This window comes from Cryptomeria japonica, chromosome 3 (genome assembly GCF_030272615.1).
Source record: "Cryptomeria japonica chromosome 3, Sugi_1.0, whole genome shotgun sequence".
Lineage (NCBI taxonomy): Eukaryota > Viridiplantae > Streptophyta > Pinopsida > Cupressales > Cupressaceae > Cryptomeria > Cryptomeria japonica.
Genome location: NC_081407.1, coordinates 122,504,807 through 122,523,597, shown reverse-complemented (window position 1 = coordinate 122,523,597; position 18,791 = coordinate 122,504,807). Strand labels below are relative to the sequence as shown.

Genomic DNA, 18,791 nt, shown 5'->3' with positions numbered 1-18,791 from the left:
AAGATCTACACGCAAGGTCAAACTGAATGGGCTCACTACAATCCCAGAGTACCCAGTGTTGAAACCTAGCTCTGATACCAAATGTAATGCCTTGCCAGGAACCCTAAAGGATTGCAACACTACAAGGCAACTAAAGGGTGAAATAATTGTTTTTTAAAAGATTAAGAGTATTAATTATAACTTTGCACAAATAATAACACAAGCGGAAGTCTATCATTGACATCCTAAAGGGTTACCAATGAAGATTACTTCTAATTAAAACTACATCACAATGTTAATCCAATGATTCATCTAAATAGGGAAGGTCAATTACGATTAAATAACTCAAACTCATAAATTGATTTCCAATAAGATAGATTTAAAGAGTTACAACATATATACTTCCAATGATTCATTTATACATAAGATGAAAGATAATTGAAACAACGTACATCCAATGAACTTTAAATTACAACATTCCATAAATTACATGGCTTCCATAGAACAATAAAGTACAAAGGTTACAAAGTTGTTGATACAATGACCACACGGGCCTCAAAGGTACAATATCAAGAACATGAGTTGTTACACGAAGCAAGAACCAAGATACACCGGCGAAGCCAATCCTCGCATGAAGGTAAGAACAAGATATCCGATGGGAAGTGGCACTACCACCCGACCATGTGATCCCATAATGGAACCACCCCACCGTGCTAGGAGATAGCAGAAGACCCTCAAGCAAGCAATAAGATAAGTATAACAGTACACATGACTCTGCAATACACAAGTGACTCAACTCACAAAACACTAATGACCCTAAAGAGAGAGTGTCATCACATGGCCTAAGATGGTTATCCTAGGTAGGTCTCCATAGGTCCCGACCCTCATCTTGGGTTAACCTGGTAACCTCTCCCGAACCCCCGGCTCCATCTAAGTATCATGCGGACCCTACCAACCTTTCGTGAGGACAAGGTGGTAGGTTTGCCATTCTAGGCTTTCCCAAACACCTTGAGCCTATACAAGCACTCAATCGTATGCGGGGTACATTATCTTAATTAATTTAATAACTACCCACCCCCTAATCAAATTATTAGGTTATCACTTAATAGCTGACTTTCGAGGGGTTATCGTGCCATCCACTTTGGGTGCAGCCGCCGCCCGAAAGCCACTCTCTCTACTAGGACACTAACCGGATAAGACTCTCTATGAGAACTCTATGGTGGGACTGACAGCCATATCTAATCCAGACATAACATAGGTGAAGGACTCACAGTCACAAACCCAGGGTTGACCATTAGGAACATAACACATAATGGCTCACATCCTCAAGGTTTAAACATCGACACCTGACTAAGGGGTAAACATCAACGACATAATGACAATTTTAACAATATTGCAACGACATTTAAACAACTAGACTGCAAATATTATTAACACAAAATCCTACACAAGCAATCTTTCTTTTAAGTAGTCAACAACATAAAATACTTGCAATAAAGATTTCTAGAAATAAAGAAATCGCATCTATTTAACATAAAGAAATAGTGAAGTTACATGTCTAATAAAGTTGAATTGGAACCACATTTAAAATTTTAAACCCCCAATCAATTGATTATGATAAAATTATAATTTACCTAAATCGACTATAACCAAGTCAACATTTAAATCAAATTTAAATATATATAGTAATATAAAATAACCTCAATAATAATATATATTCATTAAATATATTATTATATGATTGTATTATATTACATATATATAACAAAAAAAATATATAATATTTAATTTAACCAATTTCACCTTTTTTCCAAAAGTTAATAATAACTCCCATTTACTTTTATATATTTTTCCAAAATACAAAAAAAATAAAACTAATCGCTAAATAGAAGTAATATTAATTAACATTATTATTATTATTATTAATAAATAACTTTAATATTATTATTTAATATTAAATAATATTAATATTATTATTATTTCTAAATAACAATAATATTATTATTTATTATTAAAATAACATTAATTATTATGTTTTTAACATTAAATTTTATTTTTTTTAACTTCAAAAAAAATATTAAAAATAAAAATAAAACAAGAAGTTTCACGTGGGGCCCAAGGCCTCCATGCCAGCAAGTGTTGCTGCCCCAAGTATGAGGTAGGAGCGCTTGCTGCAACCTCAAGCTTGGGGATGCAGCAAGCTGCAGGGGGGAAGGGTGCATGGGTTGGGTTGAGCCCAGCTCCCCGCCACCGCCCCAAACCCCGTTTTAATTAAAAAAAAATTCTTTTTTTTTTATTAAATTAAATTTTTTTAAAAGAAATTCTGATAACATTCTAAGGAATCAAAATTGAAATAAAGAGATGAAAATCTTTGTTAAAAAAAATGACAAACAATCCCCCATTAATTTTTTTTAACAAACATTTTAAACAAATAGAGATATCAAATAAGTCACTGGTAATAAATTTTTTTACAGCAATAAAACCTTTGAGACAAAAAAAATAGTGATAGGAATAAGTCTCTCAAATCAAACCAATTCATTCATAAAATCAAATTAAATGGGAACAAGCTTGATCTCCATTCTCCAATTGATTTTTTTTTTTGCCCAAACAAAAATGGACAAGAAGAAATTTAACTCATAATTATTTTTGCAATCTGGAAATTACCAGGAAGAAACTATTTGGGGAAAATCTTGGCAAAATTTTGCCAGCATATCTCTACTCAAAAACACAAAAGTAACCCAACTACAAACACCAGGAACAATGAATTTCTTGCATAAACAAAATGAAAAACATAATTTAAATTATGAAATTGCTTGGAGAGTTTGAGTTTGAAATTTGATAACCAAATTGATGGGATTCTTCTTCAACAATCTCATGGCAAACAAAAACTCATAACCCAATACTCATAAACCAAACTTTTAACAACAATCAGAAATTGGAAGAAAGCATGGATTTTTAAAAATAAACAAGAAGAATTCAACCAACCTCTAGAGTTCCCAAGAAGAAATTGTGAGTTTCAGCAGAATTCCAAGCCAAATCAAAACCCAAAATCTTCCTTCCAAGAAATTTTTCCAGAATTTTGTTTTTTTCTCCCAAACAAGCATATCCTTCCAAAAATATTTACCAAGGTAAAATAGGAAAAAAATATTTTAACCTAATCTTTTAGGTTGAAATATTTTTCTATTAAAAAACATTTAAATAAAAAAAACAATTGACTTTTTTCCATATTCATCCAAAAATAAATGGGAATTTTTTTTTTTTTTTAAATACATTTTTCACATTTAGAAATTTAATCAACTTTTCAACTAAAATATAAATCAATAATTTAACTTTATTTTATTTTTCTAAAAGCAATTAACTTTATTTATCTTACTTCTTCCATTTGATTTAGACATGATTACTTTTTCAAAATAAACAAATATAGATTTAAATCTAATAAATTAACCAAATAAGCTAGGTTCAAGACATAAGGGCATAATAATGAATAAATTGCTTATACCAACAATGAATGACAACTTAAACTTAAATAAATAACCGAACCACTATGACACGCAAACCGAAGAAATGCAAAAAGACTCGAAGGTCGAACAAAAGGGATGGACGATCGACTGACGACACTCACAAGAGTAGACTGAGGGTAAGGACTAGGGTCAACAACTATCTACTCCACTCCCATCGGATATATAAGGCACACTCAGACCTGTGAAGCTGGGTGGAGACGATACCCCGTACCTATCCGGTATTTGTACCTGCAATATCCTGCATCATCGAATCACACATGCATGCATATAAATATAGAATACATGGCATGCACATCGATGAAGGAGAATCGTGACGTTCCCTGTCTCACTGAAATGAGTGAAAGAAAATCGTCCCCTTGCATCCAATACAATTGCAGACACGCAACATATATATGACACATCGCCTAGATAAAGTAAGATGTCAGTACAAAGCAATAATCCATGAAATACTACAAATCACCAGTACTGAAATACTGAAAATAACTCATGCATCTAATATCTAGAAAAACATGAAATAATATCAAATACATCTGAATAATGTCGAACAATAAAGTGTCAACTGAATAGTAAACTGCAACATAATATCAGTCTAATAAGTCCGATCGAGAAGGGGTACTACATGGACCAGTAAAAGTAAGTGGTGAATTAACATAAAAAAAAAAAAAAAAAAGTAAAACTGTATCAACATTTTATAGGAGTTGAGAAAATACAACACCACATGAGCCCAAATAATCTCTGCAAGTTAAAAAACCTGTTACAAGGAGAAACAACGAAGCAAATCACAAAAGGAAAGAATACACAGGAAAAATATGCACCAAAAGATGAGAGCTCAATAATCTCCAAAATGTATTGTCAATAATAATCCTTCTTCATACAATGAAAAGAAAGAACTCAACCTTTAATAGGTCAAGAAACCCTAAAAGGGAAAACCTAGGTTTACACATTATAATTAATTATATGCACCTAAAGTTAGCTTAAGTGTAAAAGAGATAAAGGGAACTTAAATAATTAAACAAATCAAGTAAATACCCTAACACTCTAACACCCCCCCCTTAAGCTAGACTTAGGGAGAAGCTAAAACCTAGAATAGCTAATGAAAGCAATAAAGATGGGTCCTGACAACAAGGCCTGATCAGGTATCCAAATACAATGAAATCTCTATGAACTAGAGAAATAGAGAAAACCATGTGGGAACAAAACTCTACTCCAAAAAGAGATGGAAAAGAATATCACTGAAGCACGAAGAACCTACAAACTCTGTCAAAAAATAACTGTTGATCTAGAGAACCTCCATTGAAATAGAACATGACCAACTAGAGAAGACTGTAATCTGCATGAGTGCCCTCAAATGACACTACTTGAATCAGATGGCAAACAAAGGCAAACAACTGAACTCGAAGATACAGATGGCATGAGACACCAAAGCCTGAAGAGCTGATCAATCGAACCATGGAAATATTAGAACCAACAGGATAAACCTCCCCATAATGCGGAAGTGGAAGAGGGACATGAACACTGAAAATGACAACCAAAAAAACTGCATGACAAAGAACCAAGAACATCAAAAGTGTTGAGACACATCATCATGAGGCAAATGTCTTGGAAGGAACACTCATTAGACAAAGGAAGATGGCAAACAACAAGCAAACATCAACCCCCTCATGGCACTTGATCAATAGTGCATGTACAACAAGACACAAGATATGCAAGATTCCAAGTAAACAATGCATGATGGCACTTTATCTCAGTGTGTTTGCATAGATACAAGCTACAATGATAGGAAGATTGGAAATAGAAACGTGAACCAAAATAGAGACACCTTACTCAAAGAAAAGATCCCAGGACCTGAAACAACCACGATATCCACCAGAGTGCTGAAAAGAAAAAAACTAAATAAAATGTGCATGGAGCAGAATCTAGAAATAAAACTTAGATAGCTAGAAAGTACATAGCACATGCTTTCCGAAAATATAAAGTTTTCAAAAAATGAAGGTCAAATGCTCATTCTACTTCTCCCGAAGTGCAAAAAAGAGACCTCACTTTGACTGAAAAAAAGCATAGTCAAATAGCAAAATTGGAAAAAATTACCAACACCATGAGGTCGGCCTCAAAACCAGCTTTCCGACGCCTATTCGTTTTCGAAAAAATGACTCCGTATGCCCAAGATAGAGCCAAAAAACCAAACCCCCCCTGAAAAAAGCCAAAAAGGAGGTTTGGTGGCTTGTTTGGGCGAAGGAGGCTAGGGAGCGACGCTCCGATGGCGTTCCGGCGGCACCTGGTGGTGGCCCGGTGGCAGGGCGGAGCTTCCTCAGGGGCTGGGTGGAGCGGAGCTAGGTGGTCGAGCGGCGAAGTGGGTCAGGTGGCGGAGGAGGTCGAGCCAGGTGGTGGAAGTCGGCGGTAGGGAGGCCGGGGGCTACAGATGGCGGCGGGCCGGTCGAGCAGCGAGAGGCCGGGTGGAGGATGGGGAGCTGGGGGTCGCAAGTGGCGGGGGCCGTCGAAGAACGCAGGGGTCGAGGACCAGAAGGGGGCCGAAGACCGTAGGCACAAGGCCCAAGACCTGCAGCAACGCAGCAACACAGGGGCCCCACGGTACCTTGCGTACCATGGGGAGCCCCCAAAAAAACTTTTGCCCAAAAAAAAATTTTCTTAAAAGAAACAAAACCTTCTTTTTTTTGTTTTTTTTTAAAGAAATTTTTTTAATAAAAAAGAAAAAATTCGGCCTGCGTGCCTTAAAAAGGCAAAATATTTTTTCTCAATTTGCGTGTCAGGGTCGTACGGCCTAGATCTGAGAAAAAAATTCACCCAGAGACTCAAGAACCAAAATAGGTCAAATTTTATATGACCATAGGGGTTTTTGGGCATTCTAAGCACGATGGTGAGGTCCATTTAGGCTCAAAGTGGTAAAAAAAAAAAAAGTCAAACCCTACGCACATAAAAAATTCCTGAAACCCCAGATCTACTTCCAAAGCAAAAAATTCTCAAAAACAGGAACAGGTAGCTACAGATCTGAGCTCTGATACCATATAGGAGTTGAGAAAATACAACACCACAGGAGCCCAAATAATCTCTGCAAGCTAAAAAACCTGTTACAAGGAGAAGCAATGAAGCAAATCACAGAAGGAAAGAATACACAGGAAAAATATGCTCCAAAAGATGAAAGCTCAATAATCTCCAAAATGTATTGTCAATAATAATCATTCTTCATACAATGAAAAGAAAGAACTCAACCTTTAATAGGTCAAGAAACCCTAAAAGGGAAAACCTAGGTTTGCGCATAATAATTAATTATATGCACCTAAAGTTAGCTTAAGTGTAAAAGAGATAAATAGAACTTAAATAATTAAACAAATAATGTTTAATTAATCAAGTAAATACCCGAATACTCTAACACATTTTTGGTGGATGGATGATTCTATTACTTTACTTAAAAATAGGCATATGAGTACCAAAATATAAAGTTTTAGTTTACGATTTAGACATTTAACAATCAAGTACAAGGATCACGAAGTTTACTTTTAATTTCAAAAATCTAATCAAAACATGAGTTCAACTGATCAAACACTCATATGCATACACATTTATTGAAATTTAGGAATCCATTAGGTTGGACTAGTAAAAGTAAGTGGTGAACTAACTTTTAAAAAAAAGTAAAATTGTATCAACATTTTTTGGTGGATGGATGATTCTATTACTTTTCTTGTAATAGGCATACGAGTACCAAAATATAAAGTTTCAGTTTACGATTTAGACATTTAACAATCAAGTACAAGGATCACGAAGTTTACTTTTAATCTCAAAATCTAATCAAAACATGAGTTCAACTAATCAAACACTCAATAATTAAAGAGAGAGAGGATCTACCCAGGCAACCTATCCAAGTTGGTTATCATTCCATTTAAGGATCTTGTCTCCTAACATGAAAATGGCCACTGGATTAGTTAACCATTCAACAGTTGGTATTGAAAAAGGGTATAATACTATACTATGTATGGAAGTAACATCAGTGGAAGAAGTAGAAGGGGAGTTTGTTGATTGCTTGGCCATTTTATATTTATACTGATGAATTATCTTTCTCAGGTTGTCCTTTATCTTGTTACTCTCTTGCAACAACTTTGCAATGACACTGTTAATATCCTTTGTTTCTTTGATTCCTCTATGCATTGCAGAAATTTGATTGTGTTAATGTGGCTCTTTTCTATTGGAACCACAAAATCAAAATTGATCACTTAAAAAGTCAATACAAGAGAAAAATGGAGCCTATGTCAAAGAAAATCATATTTTTTTTAGGAAATTTAAAAAAAAAAACTATTGACTGGTTACAAAAAACATTAACTGAAAATGTAAAAAATTGAAAAGTCACAAGATATAAAGAATCCAAGTGAAAATAAGAATTGAAACGAGAAGACAAGAAAAGTATAGCAATGAATTTCATTTAACAAATTATACATTTACTTTACATTCCAAGAAAAATCAAATTGTTCATGAGTAGCTTCCAATTGACGGAATGGAAGCACAGTGGACTGTGTAGTACTCTGCTAAGACATTACTAACACAAGGAGAGGAAACAGTTAAGGGTTCGTGGCGGTCGATGGTGACAGAGACAACTATATTCACCGGTACACATCACCAGCGTTGTGAGGGGAAACAACCAATCAGTGGAAAATAAGATGGTCGGCAAATCTTATACTTTTGCAGGTAAAGGCCCCGTTAGTACAAGTTTATAGCCTTAACTTATATGACTAAAACATAATTGTAGAGGGTCATTTGAGGTTCAACATCCATAACAACGTTACACACATTAAAGTATTGTAACAATCTTAATAGAGGGTTGTTCGTATTGTTTTGTACAAATTTGTTTATACTTAGTATTGGAATGTGATTTATTTATATGCTTGTGTTGTACTCGATAGCTATTGCAACAGTATAAAAGACTGATTGATTATCAATATATTATCTGCCTAAAATTGTTATTGGCCATGAACTTTGTATGACCCTCTACAACTATGTTTCTACTGATCTATAAAGGCTATAAAATTTCAGAAAGGATTCTAATTACAAAATTTCTCTGCTAAGTATAGGCATTAAGCATAAATTTACTCATGGTTCTAATTCATAACAAATTTATAGATCCTATGAAATTCCCTACCAAAAAGTTGTTTACCTTCGAAGCATTCGAAATAAGCATATATTGTAGAGGATAACAAATAACAGAAAAGCCTAGGACAGATTCACAACACTGCAGATGAATAGCATTTCTATTTAAAATTGTTTATAATTAGTTGAAGAATTTTATCTGACTAACTAAGTTTATCTTCATACAATTACAATTTCGTAATACAATTTATTTCTCACAGGTTTAAGATGATATGCATCAAAAGGTTGTATAGTCTTACCAGCATGGGGGATGGAGGGTGGATCACAAAAGTTTTCAAGGTCCAACAAATACAATTGGTTGCAATTAATAAAGTCTACAATACAAACCATTTATAATGAGTACTCTTTATAGCACTTCTATTCTGTACAACATTGGTTGAGATTAACACAATCTACAATACAATGCATATGTAAAAAATACTCTTCATGGCATTTTATTTCTATACATCATGCTACATTCAGTGGCATGGGGATGGTGGTTGATCAACTTCTTATTTTGGGAACAACTATAAACATTGGTTGGGTTTTGTACAATGACAATACTATATATTATATATCAATAAAATTATTCAATTTGACTCTAATTACATTCTCTCATTATGATGCATTAATATTTCCAGGTTGCCACTGCTTTTACATTTTAGGGTTCGGTGGTGATTAACATCCAACACTCTAATGTCATTATTCGGAAGGTATGTGTCCTCTATAAATATGTTTCTAATTACAAATTCAATGGAAAAATAACAAATAAGCCAAACACAACGTGAGAACCATACACATCAATGGCATTACAGTGTTGGACATCAAGCCAAACAGAACCCTAAAACCTAAAACCATTTGCAACCCTCTTACGGTTTGTTGTTTTTCTGCCATTGAATTTTGTTTGCAGGTCACAAGTAGTTGCCATCTCAAAAGAAGACATATACTCATTGTCTAACCATAATTGCTTTTTGTTGTCGTCATCTCTGATACTCTGCGAGGTATGGTTTCTTAATAATTTGGAAAGTAAACTTCTTTCTGTTTTAATGGGTTTAGTTTTGACATATTTTAAGTTTATTGATTTCCTGTCATTGGATACTCTTTGCAGTTGGTGAGTGCTTATACTTTGCAGGGTTTTTGTGTATTGGTAGGATTTTCTCTAATTTGCCACTTTGTTGCCATGTAGCCTTTTACTCTGCAAGGTAAATGCCTTTGTGTTTTATTAGTATTTGTTTTTTGATTTCCTCCAAAGTGAGGTTCTTTTTTCTTAAATTGCTTTTTCATTTAGTCCATTCTCTCAACGGTTAAACATGTACTTTCATCTCCTTGGAATTTTCTTAACTTTATTATTTGTCATGAACCTTGTATCCGAAATGAGCATATGAGGTTCATGATCAACAAGAAAGTTAAGTAGATAAGTATAATATATAAATTTTTATATGGGGTCATAGTTACTATTGCGGGTTGTGTGTGGGTTGACATCCAACATTGTAATGTTGTTAATCTGCACGGTTATGCCCTCCTATACGACCATTATAACACTATAAAATTAATCACCCTGTCACTGTTTTTGTTTTGCAAGGTGTGGTGCTTCTAGGTTATAGGGTATGGTTTTCTATAAAGCTATTTATACTTAGTATTGTAGTGGCATTTATTTGTATGCTTGTGTTGTACTCAATGGCTATTACAACACTATAAAATACTGCTACATTATGTGTATATTATCTGTCTAAAATTATTATTGCACATGAACTTTGTATGACACTCTACGATTATATTTCTAGTGATGGTTGTACTTCAAGGAATTGTGTCATAGTCTACGAGCTTTACAACAGTGTAAAACTCTGCTAGATTGGCGTCAACTCTTTTACTCTACAAGGTATGTTTTCTATTATCATGGTTTTATTTTTGACAATTTTTAGGTTTATTGAGTATTTCTTATAGTGTCATTAGATTTTGTTTTCATGTTATGCAACTTTTTGGTGCTTATAGATTCTAAGGTGTTTTTTTTGTGGGTGTTCCCTAATGTCGCTAATTTGTAGGGTTATTGTTGTGATTTGTCACTTTCTGAACGTGAAGTCTTTTACTCTGCAAGGTAAATACCCTTGTGTCTATAAAGGCTATAAAATTTCAGAAAGGATTCATTCAAAATAAGTATTCCTTGGAGAGGATAACAGATAACAAAAAAACATAGCACAAGGTCAAAATCCTCCAGATGGATAGCACTAAAATGTTGGAAATCAACCCAAACTGGACCCTCAAAATTATAAGCATTACCAACCTGCTAAGAAAATCCAATGACAGGAAAACAACAAATTTAAAATATCTTAAACATATCCATAAATTATCTAATGGTTCAAGTATATATTATCTGCATAACATGGCTAATGACCATGAACCATATATGCTTCTCTATAAATTTGTTTATAATTAGTTGACAAATTTTGTTTATAATGTCCCTCATTTAAATTTCTAGGTTGCCAATGTTTTTACATTTTAGGGTTCGGTCGTGGTTGACATCCAACAGTTTAATGTCATTAATCTGAAGGGATGTGCCCTCTATAGCTATGTTTGTAATAACAAATTCAATACCAACCATACATGATAATCTGTAAATGCCTCTGCTAAAGAATATCAATCATTCTCGGAAAATACAACAAATACTAAGTTCAAATAAATTCCACATATTCTGCACAACATAAACCCTTTAAAAATATTAGAAAGGATTCTAAAAGCACAAATTAGAAATAAAAAAATTGCTTACCTCTGAAGCTTTGAAAAGAACCTTACCTTGCAGAGTATAACAGGTAACAGATAAGCCTAGCACAACGTCAGAATCGTGCATAGCAATAGCATTACACTGTTGGAGGTAATCACAACAAAACATTAAACCCAAAACACCTAAAAACGAAGGCGAATTCTAAAAGAAGAACCTAAAAACCGAACACTAATAAAACACAAAGGTATTTACCTTTTAGAGTAAAAGGCTTCATGGTCAGAAAGTGACAAATCACAGCAATATCCCTACAAATTAACGACATTAGGGAACACCCATAAAAAACACCTTCAAATCTATAAGCACCAAAAAGTTGCATAACATGAAAACAAAATCTAATGGCACTATAACAAATATGCAAAAACCTTACAAATTAAGGGTATCCAATGACAAGAAAATAATAAACCTAAAATATATCAAAAGTAAAACCATTAAAACAGAAAAAATACCTTGCAAAGTAACAGAGTTGACAGCAACAAGAAGCAAGAAAATGAAAAACCGAACACTAATTAAACACAAAGGTATTTACCTTGCAGACTAAAAGGCTTCACGACCAGAAAGTGACAAATCACAACAATAACCCTGCAAATTAACGGCATTAGAAAACACCCACAAAAAAACACCTTAAAATCTATAAGCACCAAAAAGTTGCATAACATGAAAAAAAAAAAACCTAAAATATGTCAAAACTAAAACCATTAAAACAAGAAACATACCTTGCAAAGTAACAAAGTTGATGACAGTTTATTTTCAAGATGCCAAGCACTCTGAACTTGCAAACAAAATGTAATGACAGGAAAAAAATTGAGTCAGACACATTCTGTAAAAAATAAACAATAATCAAACTGAAAAAAATGCAGACAATTTACCATACAACAAAACCTTAAGAAGTCGACGGCAAAATCCAAGGAGATCACAAAGATGCAAACAATTTACCTTACCACAAAATTTGACAACGAAATACCTATTGGGGTTAGGCGACGGCTATAGCTTTGTCTAACCGATGACAATGACTTCGAGATGTGTGCCCACCGATTGAGGGCATACCAAGAAACAAATCGTCAATTGGGGATTTGTGCCGACTGACAGTCACAAGAGACAGTACGGACGTCACGTGCAGACCTGCGAAGCTCGCCACCAACACGTCACAACCGCTCAAGGGGAAAAATCCGACCACCAAAAGAAAAAAAACGGCGGGAGAGTCTTACACTTCGGCGGGCAAAAGCTCCCACTAAAAGCCTATCAGCTTAATAATGTGTGATAGCATATTGGCGATATTGTAAAAAATATTCGCATCTAAATATAGATAAAATTAAACCATGATAAAATAAACACAAAATAAGCATGCATAGTGAGCTAAAATATAACCGTAGAATATAGACCATTCACTTGTTATAATAGTAAAATATTACCTCTTTGGATGGAAGCCCCACCAAATTAAAATTGATTTAACATTATATGTGTTAATTTAAATTTTGAAAGATCTTTCTAATGTGCACATTGAAATCTTTATTTAACAAATTATTCATCTCTTTGGTTGAATATTTGTGTAAATGCTTTCTGTCTGGCATGAAGTTATAGAATGCATTTGTAGTAGTGTTACAACAAAAATTTGCCTATCTTCGACTCAAATGAGCCACCTCTCTACTTGCTAAATTCACAAGTTTCAAGGGTTTAATAAGTTGGTAGGAGATTGATTTAGGTTTCAAACATAATTTTTATGTGATTTAAACATGAAAAATTGTTGAAAATCGTAGTCAATGATTTTTTGAAAAGACAAGAATTTTGTGATAGAATTGTCTACGAGATTGATTCATAATAATTGGGAACTTTTGGAGATTTTTTATTTTATGTTTTGAAGCATCGTTCAATGTTAAGTGTTGTGGATAGTCATTGGAAAGCAATAAAGTTGAGTTTCCTAAAATGATGAAAGAAAATTATTGAGGTGTATTCCCATTCCTAGACATGGACTACCTAACAAAACAAAGACCAAAGTGCATTGATGCCTCACACATAGCTGCAATATCACTCACACATATAAAGATTATTCAATTTTATGCTTTTTAATATTTACTAAATGTTCATATTTGGCTTATTAGTACATATTCCATCAAATTGATTAAAGATTTGCCCTTAGTGTTGCCCTTTAAGGCACACAACACATCTTTGTAGAACATGATTTCACTTAGACATTTTAACCAAACATCATCATGTTTTCATCAATTGACATCATAAAATATACATTAAATCTTCACTAATTAATTAAATAAAGTTATTTAATTAGTTAATCCATCTCATTCAAATCTAACCATCCAAGCCATCTACTTCCACACATCGTCTCCTCCACTTGTCCTCCTCTCACAATCGTCAACCTCATTTCAAAACAAATAGATCTCCACCTCCCATTTCATACTTAATCCTCCATCCATTTGCCTTCATTCTACACTTCTATATGCTTTCACCTCCCATCTCTGTAGAATTTTAAAATATCTACACCCTCTATTAACTCCATTGCATCCTATCCATCCACTTGTCTCAAGGCTAGCTTGCCCATCCATCCAAAAATCTGTATAGACCCCTATTTCAAAGGTATTTTCCATATGTGGGGGTGCTTCAAAAATCATAGGTACATTTTGCAAAATTGAGGTCTCTCACGAGCAACCTAAATTTCATTCTTGTCCATCATTCATCCACATCAAGGAGTATATCTCAATCATTTTGAAGGCATATTGCTTGTGTCAAGTCTTGTATTTGCTTCTTGATTTATGCCTTCATTCATTCTAATTGAAGTGTTTGTTTGATTTGAATTGAGTGTGTTATCTATGGTGTTATCTTATGTGCAAGAATTGATTCTCATGGTCAATTTTCATGTAACTAATTAGATACTTGTTGTCTAGTGAATAGACTCCTACAAGCCAAACTGCTGCATATGATGTTACTTGTGACAAGTCAAATGAAATTGAGACAAATGTGATAGAGCAACATGTTGTCTAATTCATTTTACCACATTGTGTCACCTAGTTCTATTATTTTCATGTGTAACAAAATAATAATATCTAAAGGTAAAGTTTACAAAAGTTGCATATAGTTTACTACAATAATTGATCATTTACTGTTGCGTCATCACAACAATTATCCATTCTAGCAAAGTGAAATTGATGTTGAGAACACTCCAAACCATCCTATGCATCACTCAAATTGTAATGCTAACTGAAAACCTTGTCAACTTAAATTTCACCCTATTACTTTTACAGTAAATGGTGCTCCTGAAGTGAAAGATAATTAATAGCAGACTAGCTTAAAAGTGTTAACTCTCTACAACTGCAATTCTAAGTGACTGAATAATTCAGACCAATGGGCATCAAAAACATCTCCATGAGCTCTAATATACATAACTCTAAAATTTAAATGGAAAAAAAGCCAATTAAGGATGACCTCTAATATACATAACTCTTTCACACAGTCCCAAACTCTGTGAGATTAACAAGCAATTTAACTTATTCTAAAAGGTCTACAATTTTATCAATGTAACGGTTGTGACATTAGTTGAAATTGGTCAAAATTTTGCAAGCTAAAATATCAACAATTGAATCGAGCTTCAAAATTTGCTTAAAAACCAATTACAGACTTTTTCATATAACTCAAAAGTTTCTGGAAAGTTTTTTTTATGAGCCTTTTGAGTTTTCCTGAATTATTTTTCTCAGCATATTGTAAGTACGATGTGAAGAATTCAAGTCATTTAACTTAATTATGGTGTAAAGTTGGCTATAGATATTACCAAGTAACATGCCAGGAATAGAGATTGGAGAAATTCAAACTTGGATGCTGTATAATTGACTGCTCAACATCATCATTTTAGAACCATGATAGTTTTTTGAGCTTTCCAAGAAATTTAGATTGTAATAGGTAGAAATAGTTCTTGTTGATGCAGAACAAATTGACGGTTCTGAGCTCTTCTTTTTTCAAATATTGGGTTCTCACTGAGACAGGAAATTCATCAGCCAAAGTAAACAGAGATGTCCCCTGTTCTCAAAATGCCCGTGGGGAAGGGAGAAGAATTAGCAGTTACAGATTTCAGGAGCAGTGATCCTTATGTTATCCTCAACCTTGGCAACCATGCCCGGAATCTCTCTCCACTCTTCAATCTTTTCTGCATTAATGTTGAATATAAGATGAAATAGGTTTTCTTTCCTCCCTTCATTACCCTGTTTCAGATGTATGAAATTTTAACCCTTTTTTTTCCTGACAGATGCAGAGAACTCGAGTAATGAGGGATATCTTTAATCCAGTTTGGAATGAAGATTTTAGATTTCCTGCAGAAAAAAGGAATTATTGTGTACTCAAAGTAGTCCCATAGATATTTAATTTTGCTGCTTATCTTTAAGTAATTATTTTAAATAGTATACTGGTAGCTCAATCCCTAAAACAACATCCTTTCTACTGTTTGGGAAGACTAGATGCAACAGAGCAGTGGTTCTTAATGTCTCAATGCAAAATACTTTGCAATCCAAAAAACTCGATGTTTCAATCAACTTATTTGGAAAAGAAGAATTAAAAGAACAAATACAAAGGGGACCACACCTAAGTGTCTTAATAACCCAAATTCAGAGACTTAAATCTTCAACTACCAATTTGAAGCAGCATGATTTCTCAGCAACCCAGATAATCAGAACAAGAATTCTTACAAGCTAGAAGAAACCCAAAAGGAAAAAATGCAAAACTCTTCCAACCCAAATTCAAAGGCAAGATTCTTTACAATGCAAATTTGAAGAGCGCAATTTCACACATCAGAATAGCATTATTTCCTATCAAGGCAGATCAAACCCAAAGAGGAAACCTTGAAAACAACATGATTTCTCACCAGCCCAACTTTACAGATGATTCTTCAATAATCTAGCTTTCACAACAGAATGTCTTAGCAACACAATGAGACGAACATGATTAATCAGGAAACAGTACAAATAAATAAAAACCAGTTTATAAGATTATAAAACTACACAGTTGAATTAGAAGATTAACTAGTAACCAATATGAATAACACAAATTCTCATATACAAAAATAGTAATTTCAAAAACCCTAATTGGAAGAACATAATTTCTACACCAGGCAAGCTTAGGAGCCTATGTTTGAGAGGCTACAATATCAAAATTTGAAAGTACCGTGCCATAGACCAGTGTATGCCCATCAAAGATCGAGAGTAGCAGCACTTATAGTGAAACCCTGGAGGCCCGATGGTCTGTCAATGCCAATCAACTTGACTGTTCCTCCAGACTCACTTGGAGGCTCGAGCATATAAAAACCTTGACCTTGAATGGGATCGCATTTTCTCACAAAGATTTTATTGCTAACAACTACACCTAAGTTAACAAGTTGACCCCAATCCTCTATTGGAAAAGTTCCTACAATGTTCAACTTATCTTGGCTATAGTCATATGCAATCAATTCCCTAATAGAAAAGCAATGCAAGCGCTCAAATCCACTTACGAAAAGCATACTGACGAATCTATTTTCCATAGTTTTCCAGCTTCTCGTATAGGCATCAAAAACCCCAAACTTGTCATAATCCATTACATAAAACTTGCCATCAGCGAAAGCACCTATAGAGCCCGAGGTGTTCATGTCGGGGAGAACATCCCATTTGTCCTCCTCCACATTGTAAACTGAAGCGCTACGGAGGCCATCTAAATAAATGCCCTCTTGGTAAAACCCTCCACCAACATAAATGAGTCCCCCGTGCTCATCCACTGCGCAGGCAAATACTGTACCCTTTTGGCATCTTGGCATTTTGGCACCCTGCCGCCATTTCGAACAAACAAAATCGTACAACCACACACAACCAAAGTCGGCAACACAATCCTTGATCAAAACCAGTTTTTGTTTCACGAAATGACAGTGAACGAAGCCGTTACTTTCTGTGGGAATGGGCGGTAGATTTTTGCAGGTGTTCTTCTCCTGGTCATATACCGCTACTCTGCTGCAAACGCCGACTATGTCCTGGAGCATACAAATCCGTTGCTCAGAAATCTTCAATCTTTTTCTTTCTCGATAAAAGTGGGGGCTTTTCAATGCGGCATTCCAGCTTTTGCAGACACACCTGAGGTTATGATGAGAGTTCAATTCCACCCTCAGCAGGCATTCCCATCCAATTTCATCTGGAAGACAAGGAAATAGCGACCCCATTGCAATTACAGCAAGTTGTACGTTACGTGTTTCGAATACCAACCTGATCTTCTCTATTTATAGGCACGTATTTCGAATTATACATTTTTATTTTTATTTTCTTTTAGCTCTGCCGACACAGGTTATTATTAATTCATTCAAATCGCAGTGTCAAGGGACATTAGAATTATCTCATAGTGGAATATTAGAGTCATCTCATAGTTATTTCATTTATTTAAAAGAGTTCTTTTTAAAATTATATTTCAAAGGTTTTAGTTCACTTAAATAATTAAATATTATTTTTATATTTTTTTTATCGTTTTGAAAAATATTAGCTTTTTGATATCTTGGTTTAAAAGATATTTATTTTATTTATAGTATTTATTTTATGTTTAGAGTTTTTTTCGGTAAAAATAATTTAGAGAAGTCATATCCTTTATATTAATATTCAAATTTTAAAATTCCATTTGAAGTTCTACAAAGACAAGTAGTTCCAACATAATATATTTTATGTACATCATATAAACAAAACTAGAACATAAAATTTATCAACTATATGTATCTCTTTACAATGATAAAGGTTCTTTCATCACTAACATTTACACTATTGAAATTTGAATTATTTGAGACCATAGGAAAAGCCTAGTTGGTATCCTAAGGGGTTGAGATATCTATAGTTTCCTTTAGGAAACCAATGCCCCACTTTTCCTTGTCTCTATGAGCAACCTCATTCTCACCCACTGTCTTGATTATGAAAGGACTCTAGGAGCCTAAGAATTATGGATTAATGAGGGGTCATTTATTGTTATCTAGATGAAACCACATCATCCAAAACATTCTTTATGCAACCACACTAGCATGACTTGATAATTGACTTTGTTAGTGCTTTAATGTCATGTTTGGCCTCCCTTACATCCAACAAAGCTACAACGAGCATTCATGAAATATTTATGTTGGCCCTTGTTATCCTTGTTTTCGTTTCAAGAAGAAAACAAGATAACCCCTACGAATTTTTCACAAATTCGTCCTCTTTTCTCTCAAATTCGTCCTCTTTTCTCTAAAGTCAAGTTTTTGAGGCATCTTTGTCATCTCATTTGTCCTCGAATACTTAGTATTCTTGGAATTTCATCCTATTAGTTAAAATTTCAAAATTTTAACTTAAAAGACAACTTTCTTGTTTTGGTGTCAAATTGGGGTTTAAACCCAATTTTGCACCATTTTG

The 18,791-nt window shown here is 34.0% G+C and overlaps 1 protein-coding gene across 1 annotated transcript; it reads right to left on the bottom strand.

Annotated features, from left to right (window-relative positions):
* Nucleotides 1-16,594: 16,594 nt before the first annotated feature.
* LOC131038763 (F-box/kelch-repeat protein At1g80440-like) lies at nt 16,595-17,590 on the bottom strand. Its single transcript, XM_057971303.2, has one exon. It carries the CDS (start codon nt 17,588-17,590, stop codon nt 16,595-16,597), a length of 996 nt encoding a protein of 331 aa, XP_057827286.2.
* Nucleotides 17,591-18,791: the final 1,201 nt, after the last annotated feature.